Below are 8690 nucleotides of genomic sequence, written 5' to 3'. Positions count from 1 at the left end.
CAACACGACATGCCTTCTTCCTCGATAGCATGATGAGATGGAAAGCTACTCACGCCGCCTTAATGGCACTGGTTGGAATGTTTGTGCATCATTGCTTTCTTCCATAATGCCTAACAACAACGAAAAAGAAGAGAAGATAGTGGAATGTTTTGTAACCAATATATCAATTTTCGTTAGCAAGCACATACGTTTACTACGATTTAATTAGGATGCATGTAACAACCGATACCGATAAGGTTAAGCAAGTCAAAGCAACGATTTAATGAATGACAGTATGCGATTTGATGTTTGCTTATAATGAGCATCGAGTTGTTGCTTACCATGCCAATAGAATACTCATGTCGTACATGTGTGTTGACGATAATGCTCTCATTATATCCACAAGGCTATAACACGAGTTCAATAGAAGTCGCTGAGAGAGCAGCGATATGCATGCGAAAATCACCCTCCAATGCGTGTAACGATGTGTTTCTGCACACACACGTTTTCAAAGTCTATGTATAAATATCTTACAAATACATATTATAAAACATATAATATCGAATAAATCGATATACTAATCGATTTGTAAGATATTGAAAATCGATACGGCAGTTCAGCATAATAACTTACAACTCGACAATACAAAACCATACTGTCTAAAAGGTGGATAAATATATCGCACAATAAATTACAAATCAATAAGAAAGAAATTGAGCATAATAGCAAACAAATCGATATTAACTAACAAAAATGTGTCTCACAAAAACGGGAGTATGTTACTAATACGGGGGTTTGACATACAATATAGGATACCTGATGGGGTAGAGGCCCTTCCTAGCATTTGTAAACACGCATTCTTGTCAACAGGTCCCAGCGTCTTACAAATATCGATAAGTTTCCAACCATCGTAAGGAGAAGATCTACCTGCAATAAACAAACAATGCCTTAATGGCACACAACACAACATGCCTTCTTCATCGATAGCATGATGAGATGAAAAGCTACTCACGCTGCCTTAATGGCACTGGTTGGAATGTTTGTGCATCATTGCTTTCTTCCATGATGCCTAACGACAACAAAAATGAAGAGAAGACACGAGAATGTTTTGTAACACAAGGCAGGCACGAGAAGGAAACAATGTGTTGTAAAACAGGGTAAAAAGCAAGGCGGAAAACTCTACTGGAGAAGAAGGAAAAGTTTGGGTTGATAATGGGAGCTACTGTTACAACAGATGTCACAAGAGTTTAATGGATAGGGAACGTCTCCACTTTAAATAGTTAACATCAAACTTTCCAACCATCGTAAGAACAAGATCTACCTGCAATAACCAAACAATGCCTTAATGGCACACAAGACGACATGCCTTCTTCATCGATAGCATGATGAGATGAAAAGCTACTCAAGCTGCCTTAATGACACTGGTTGGAATGTTTGTGCATCATTGTTTTCTTCTATGATGCCTAACGACAGCAAAAATGAAGAAAAGACACAGGAATGTTTTGTAACACAAGGCAGGCAAGAGAATGAAACAATGTGTTGTAAAACAGGCTAAAAAACAAGGCGGAAAACTCGACTGGAGACGAAGGCAAAGTTTGGGTTGATAATGGGAGCTACTGTTACAACAGATGGCGCAGGAGTTTAATGAATAGGGAACGTCTCCACTTTAAATAGTTAACATCAAACTTTCTGGATGGAGGACTTTTTTGTCCGCTTCTCGAATCGTCGTTTCACAACTTTTGAATGGAGGATATTTTTGTCATTTTCTCGAACCGTCGTTTCAGGGCATGAAAAGCAAGTAAGGGTGATTAGGTCTTTGCAACAGCACTAGAGTCCGATGCAAAGTTATGTCAACTTACACTGGAATACGAGACCCATGTGCATGAATACGTGGCGCTCATTCGACTCCCCGAACACAGACGTGGGATTCAGTGAATCATCGGGGGCGAACATACACCACCCTCTCGGGATAGTCTTACGCTTTTTCCCGCCCTCAATCCTTAAGGGATGACTATAGACTGAGGGGAAACGGGGCCCCACCCCGCCTCGCCCCCGTTTGAACCGAGTATGGAGGACGTGAAACAGGGATGAAGGTGGGGGGTGGGGCCGGGGTTTAAAATCCATCCTCATGCGGGGATGAAGGTTCGGATTTTGAGACAGGGCGGGGGTGAAGACCTTGTCCTCCCCCCTCCCCCGATCCACTGTCATCCCTAGGAGTCATTAAGCTTTGGTCGAGCAAGAGCTTATCTCTTACCTTCGTTAATGCAAGGGGTTGACGCTAATGAGAATAGAATCCGTCTGCCTCTATTGTGTCAAATCCCTTGAAGTTGTAGGGTATTTGAAACATGGAGACTGCTTTGCCCTCACTAATTAACAAACGTACGTGAGATTGGTGAACCTCGCCTTTAGGACTCACCAGTTTTCGACCAACAACTCATGGACTGGAGGAGTTTGCTCTATGTATCAAATGCAATTAAGGGGTGTTTGATTGGGCAGACAAGAATGTATAGAGCCGTCTAGTTTAGATACTGTTAGCTGGGTGCAGAGTTGTCCAGATACCATTTTTTTTATGAAAGGCAAGCTGGGGTTATGCAGACCCTTATATACCATTGGGTTTTGAACCTGCAATGTCCTAACACAAGGTAACGTGTACTAGCTGCTCTTACCGGACAAGTCAGAGCCCCCTGAGTTGTCCAGATACCATTGCTCCAAAGAGAGCGGCTGAATACTGCTGGTCACGTAAAATGGTGTCTCATTAGATGCACGAGATGTGTTCTAGGTGTCTCGCGCATCTGCTATTTGCATTGGCCGCAGACAACAACAACAACAACAACCCCCCCCTTATGCTGCTGTCTGAGCAATCAAACTTCCCTAAAACTGCATTTTTGTGCCGCTAAAAACAAGAGCGCATGTGGCGGCACGATGCAATGCGAACTTGATTTTTAGGTTCTACAATATCAATTCGTTACTACTCCGAAGAGGAAAATATTTTCTATTTTCTATTTTTATTGCAATTTTTACATGTTTTTTTATGTTTATGTTCGCTGATCTTTTGAAAATTGAACTTGACACGCACGCGGCACAAGAAAAAAATGAGTATCGATCTCAAAGTGGAATCTCTTTAGTGGGGCCCACTGTTTCACTGTTCCCGTATTTACGACTTGGCACGTGTGCAAGAGAGAGAGAGCATGGGGGTCGGACGAGAGAGACGTGGCCTTTTGAGTAAAGGTGGGGCCCACCAGACGGGAAAAAGAAAGATTGCGGAACAAGCCAAACAAGGAACGAATGCCCTTTTGGCTAAATTCTTAAATTTTCGAATTTCCATCTCTATCCCTTCCTTACCCTTTTCGTATATATAACCCCACACTAGTAAAAAAAAAGGTCACGTTAAGGAAAAAAAATTCATTGGGGCACAACTTTCTAGAGAAAAAAAGTCATGTTAAAAAGCCATTGGAGCACAACTTTCTAGGAACGTCATGAAAAAAAAAAGTCAGCTGGAATAGTTGGCCATGGACCAAAAGAGTCCTCATTAAAAAAAAAAAAGACTTGTGGTGCCTCTATAAGGGTGCGCTTCAGTTCAGTCACCAACATCAGCTGGCCAACAGAGGGCAACCCAGTCATTTTAACCACAGCGTAACCACAGGTCAAGCCTGAAAGCCATAACCGTCCAAAGCAATCAAACCTCAGCCCGTTTTGGTAAAATCGTCTCCTGCACAGCACTTAAAAGGCGCCCCCCGGGAGCAGGATGCCGCATCGTCCGCGCTGCCTGCCAGCTGTCAGATGACGTCATCGTGCATAAAGCGGCAGGTCTCTGGGCGTGCCTACTTTAGCCGTACGGGCCTCAATGCCAGCTGGATAGTCCCTCCTCTCCAGCTGTCTTCTCGAACGTGTCTCGTTCTCATTGGTAAACAATGGAGATTCCCGAAAGCGACGTGACCCGTCGAACGTTCCCCGCGTCTCCGGCGAGCGCCGGATGACAGTACGGGAGCAAACGGATCGGATACTGTCTGGAACGTGGTCGATCCGAACTTGAATGTGGATTGTAAGCAGTGAACTCAGAATCCAACACCAAATCTGGAGTAGATCCATGGAAGTAAATTTGAATGGGGAATCTGAGTTTTTACGGGTGGTTTATCTAAAAATAACTCAACAGCAATTTCACAAATGCTGACACTTGTCTTTGGTAAAAACTTATTAGAAGCATGTGCTTCACATGTAAAACTAATATGTATGGGTCAGATTCAGTCCTGAACCGGATAATAACCCAACGAAAATGTGGATCTGAGTCTGAGTCTGAGCCCAAAAGTTTCCAACTTCGCAAATCCGAAAATAATATCCGACAACGCAATCGGATTTCAGCTTCAAGATCTATATCCGATAATAACTTATCGGATCCGGATCGGAGGTCCGACCGAATTCCAATCCCATTTAAAACCCTTACAGCTATCATGCGTGGCAACGGCTACCTGCCCAGCCGATGCGGGGCCCACACCTACCCTCCCCCCCCCCCCGTCCTACGTGGCGTCCCCCGTAACGGCTATATATTGGGCTCCCAATACCCTCTTTTTCCTCGTCTCTCTCTCTGTCTCTCTCTAAAAATGGAGGCTAGGCTTTCGTGGTTCATGGTTTATGCGTGGATGGTGGGCTCAATCTGCGTGAACTCGGCGAGGTTCGACGAGCTCTTCCAGCCCAGCTGGGCCTCTGACCACCTTGTCTATGAAGGGGAGTCTTTGAAGCTGAAACTTGATAGCTATTCAGGTAGGAATCTGATACGGAGAAGAGGAGCACAAAGTCTTTGATTCGTTTGCTAGCTGTGTTCTTATTTCCCATATCGGTTGGTATTGTTTCTCTTCATCTTCATGACCAAGTTCGTTCCTTTGTCATGGATTTTAGGCGCCGGGTTTGCGTCAAAAAACAAGTATTTGTTCGGGAAGGCGACTGTTCAGATCAAGCTTGTTGAGGGGGACTCTGCTGGAACTGTGACTGCATTCTATGTAAGATTCTATTAAATCTGTTTTTTTGGTATTCTTGAGTTTTTGAGGCTTTTGGTGATGTGAGGTGTTGGTTGGTGCTGATGGTTTTGCTTTGGTTGTGGGTGTATTGTTGTAGATGGCTTCGGATGGACCTGCTCACAATGAGTTCGATTTCGAGTTCTTGGGGAACACAACCGGCGAGCCATACCTGGTTCAGACCAATGTTTATGTGAATGGGGTGGGGAATAGGGAGCAGAGGCTCAGCCTTTGGTTTGACCCCACCAAGGATTTTCATTCCTACTCTTTGCTTTGGAACCACCAGCAAGTCGTGTAAGCAACTCTCTCTCTTCATTTCTTGGTTTTTTTATTTTTCTTAGTTTAAATTTAGGTTTTGATACTGCTACTATTATGGGACAGCTGAAAATTGATTAAGATTTATCTAACGTTTTATATGGTATTTCTCAGTTTTTAGAAACATGTTTGGCATTTGAAAAAATGGTAGATGATTTGCAAATAATAACGTTGGTATTTCTCAGTTCTAGAAACTTGTTTGGTACGTAAAAAATGGTGGTAGTTTTTGTGTTTAGTGACTTCAGCCTTCTGTCTATCTTCTTGGTAGTGTAAGTAGGTGTCGTGAAAACTTGATAAAGATGGATGATTTGCCTGATAATAACGTTGGTATTTCTCAGTTTTTAGAAACTTGTTCGGTACTTCAAAAATGGTAGTAGTTTTTGGGTTTAGTGACTTCAGTCTTCTATCTATCTTCATGGTGGTGTAAATAGGTTTTTTGAAAACTTGATAAAGATGGGTGATTTGCCTGATAATAACGTTGGTATTTCTCAGTTTTTATTGATTTGTTTGGTACTTAAAAAATGGTAGTAGTTTTTGTGTTTAGTGACTAAAGTCTTCTATCTATCTTTATGGTAGAAAACTTGATAAAGATGGATGATTTGCCTGATAATACTAACGTTGGTATTTCTCAGTTTTTATGAACTTGTTTGGTACTTCAAAAATGGTAGTAATTTTTGTGTTTGGTGACTTCAATCTTCTATCTATCTTCATGGTAGTGTAAATAGGTGTCGTGAAAACTTTATAAAGATGGATGGTGTACAATTATAAAGCTTGGGTGAGAGTCATCATTTTGCTCCGGTGAAAACCATACTCTGTTATGGTGAAATGACAAACCGTACGTGTTCTGCATTGTTGTAGATCACGTATTAAAAGAAATGTGACCGACCTGGTAAAACTCTTAAAGATATAACAGGTGCTCTGTTTAGCATCTAATCTCATCTGCGAGTGTTTTCATCCCTCAAAAGTGTTTTTTATTCATGAATTCTGTAGAAGTACAAATTGTTTCGGTTCAAAGAGAAATGACAAACAAAACCATGTGTGCCTACTTTTGTTGTAGTCGCTTTTTGAAAAACACGTGAAAATATTAAAAAAAAAAGCAAAAGCCAGTTTATCTTGCTACCATTTAGATAAAATGAAGATCAACATTTCCATATTCTCTATAAATAGTATGTTCAATCTTAGTTTTGTTTTTTAGTCTCTCTCTCTCTCTCTCTATATATATATATATATATACCCTTCGCTATTACTAAACATCATTTCTGTTACTGCAAAGCAAGCTTACACGCTTTTTTCATGTAACAACAAATACAAACTGAACCAACTTATTAAATTGCCACCAATAAGCAAAAAATTCACGAATCCCAACCTCATAAAAAATACATACTTTCAGTTCTTTACAGTAAGGAAACCATCACAAACAGAAACATCTTCAATCAATATCTCGAAATTTTCATTTCCTGATCTTCATGTCTCTTTCTTCCAGATTCTTGGTCGATGACACGCCCGTGAGAGTGTTTTCCAACAAAGAGAAGCAGGGAGTTCCTTTTCCCAAGGACCAACCGATGGGAGTTTATAGCTCCATATGGAACGCGGACGATTGGGCGACGCAGGGAGGGAGGGTGAAGACCAACTGGAGCCACGCGCCGTTCATCTCCACCTACAGGGGGTTCGAGATCGACGGCTGCGAGTGCTCAGGGAAGCCGGAGGAGATGGGGAGGTGCCAGGCGGGCTTCCAGTCGGACCTGGCGAGGTTTTGGTGGGAAAAGCCCGTGATGGCCGAGCTCAGCCTGCACCAGACTCACCAGCTCAAGTGGGTCCGGGCCAAGCAGCTCGTCTACGACTACTGTATCGACTCGGCCAGGTTTCCGACCAAGCCGCCCGAGTGTGAGAGAAAGTAAGACATAGTGGCTGGTGGCGTGCTCTCTCGCACGTGTCAGGGTGGTGGTGACCAGACACGTGTGGTGGTGATGGTGGGATTTTTTGTACATAGAAAAATGAAAGAAAGGGTTGTTTTTTCTTTTCCTTTTGTTTTTTTTTTGTTTTACTGTCTGATGTAAAACCCTTTCTTCTTTTTTTGGGGCTCAGGAATCTCATCATCTTCAGTTTTTTTGTCCTTTTTTTGTGTTCGAGTTAAAAACAAAAAAACGGAAAAAAAGTTTGAATCCATGGTATCGTTGTATAACGAACACCCAGCTTGCCTTTAAAAAAAAGGAAAAGAAGAAAAAAAACTCAAAAACCGTGTTTTCCCTTTTGCAAACTGAAACTGGTTTTTGCCTGTGGATCCTGACTTTGAGAGAACTGGTTTTGGATTGCGAGCTGGTTTGGCTTAATAACTATTTAGTCACCATTTCAATTCATCAACCATGTATAATGGTGTTCACTTTAGATCTTACCAAATCTATCAATAAGAAGTAATTTCCAAACATTAACAGCGTGCGAGAGAACTTCAAGATATCTTATGGGTTCTCCTTCCTCATTTTGGCATAAATAACACTAACCCAAGTGCTTAAATTATGTAAGAGAATTGAATATGAATTTTATATGAAATTTAATTTTAAGTCAATTGAATCAACAATTAAACCTATTGAAATTTAATCATGTTGCCTAGTAGCTGATGTTGATCAGTTAACTACAACTTAGAGAAATTTTACTCGCTACATGATTGCCCATGAACTCTTCTTGGTCAGGCCAAACCCATAAATTTGCCATCCCTCATCAGGTGTGGTTGTTGGATATGTGTCAAGTCACAATCTCACTTCTGGTCAGCGAGTGAAGAACGGAGCTGATTCAGGGTTCCACATTTATCGCAGATTTAAGTTTCATATAAGAGAGGGTATTGAAATGAGCTGTTGTGGAGAGCCCTCATAAGTTTCACATTTATGTCCTAAAAAAAAGGACACATTTATGAGGTTTCCAGTAAACAGAGATGATCTTTTCTATCCATTCAAACGATCCATAAGTTTTTATTCTATCAATTTATATGTAGAGAGAGAGAAAAAGGTTATCAGAATTACTGTGTTTTTTAACGACCCCTGACCGAAGTAAGAAACCCTCGGGTGGAGCCCAACGACCACCCTGCCTTATGTGTGTGGCCCAGCTCCGAAACCGACATACTCGTGCACCAGCGGGGTTTGATCTGGATCATTCTGTCACAGTACACTCGAGTATGCCCCTACATACTACCGCCTTTTATGACTGTTTTAACTTGAAATGGTGGAAACTTCAATGAGAAGAGTCCATCCACCCTACATGCCTACACTGTCATATCCTTGAGAGAGAGAGAGAGAGAGAGAGAGAGAGAGAGAGAGAGAGAGAGAGAGAGAGTTCTGTCAGTGTAAACTCGAGTGTGTCCCTACATACTGCAGCCTTGAGGACGGTTCGAAATGG

At 41.9% G+C, this 8690-nt stretch overlaps 1 protein-coding gene across 1 annotated transcript; it reads left to right on the top strand.

Annotated features, from left to right (window-relative positions):
* The first annotated feature begins 4560 nt into the window (after nucleotides 1-4560).
* Nucleotides 4561-7442, top strand: LOC149823013 (xyloglucan endotransglucosylase protein 6-like). The gene is made up of 4 exons (XM_089980488.1): nucleotides 4561-4737; nucleotides 4873-4973; nucleotides 5089-5282; nucleotides 6787-7442. The coding sequence occupies exons 1-4, from the start codon at nucleotides 4578-4580 to the stop codon at nucleotides 7199-7201; spliced, it is 870 nt and encodes a 289-aa protein (XP_089836614.1). The 5' UTR covers nucleotides 4561-4577; the 3' UTR covers nucleotides 7202-7442.
* Nucleotides 7443-8690: the final 1248 nt, after the last annotated feature.

The sequence above is a fragment of the Nuphar pumila genome, chromosome 11 (genome assembly GCF_984573655.1).
Source record: "Nuphar pumila chromosome 11, dmNupPumi1.hap1.1, whole genome shotgun sequence".
NCBI lineage: Eukaryota > Viridiplantae > Streptophyta > Magnoliopsida > Nymphaeales > Nymphaeaceae > Nuphar > Nuphar pumila.
The sequence above is the reverse complement of the archived record's forward strand: the minus strand, read 5'-3'. Positions and strand labels throughout refer to the sequence as shown.

What these genes read in the sequence shown, in the direction of transcription:
- LOC149823013 (XM_089980488.1), top strand. Translation starts at nt 4,578, where the DNA reads ATGGAGGCTAGGCTTTCGTGGTTCATGGTTTATGCGTGGATGGTGGGC. An exon ending in GAACTGTGACTGCATTCTAT is followed by an intron (nt 4,974 to 5,088) that starts GTAAGATTCTAT and finishes GTATTGTTGTAG; the next exon opens with ATGGCTTCGGATGGACCTGC. An exon ending in TGGAACCACCAGCAAGTCGT is followed by an intron (nt 5,283 to 6,786) that starts GTAAGCAACTCT and finishes TCTTTCTTCCAG; the next exon opens with ATTCTTGGTCGATGACACGC.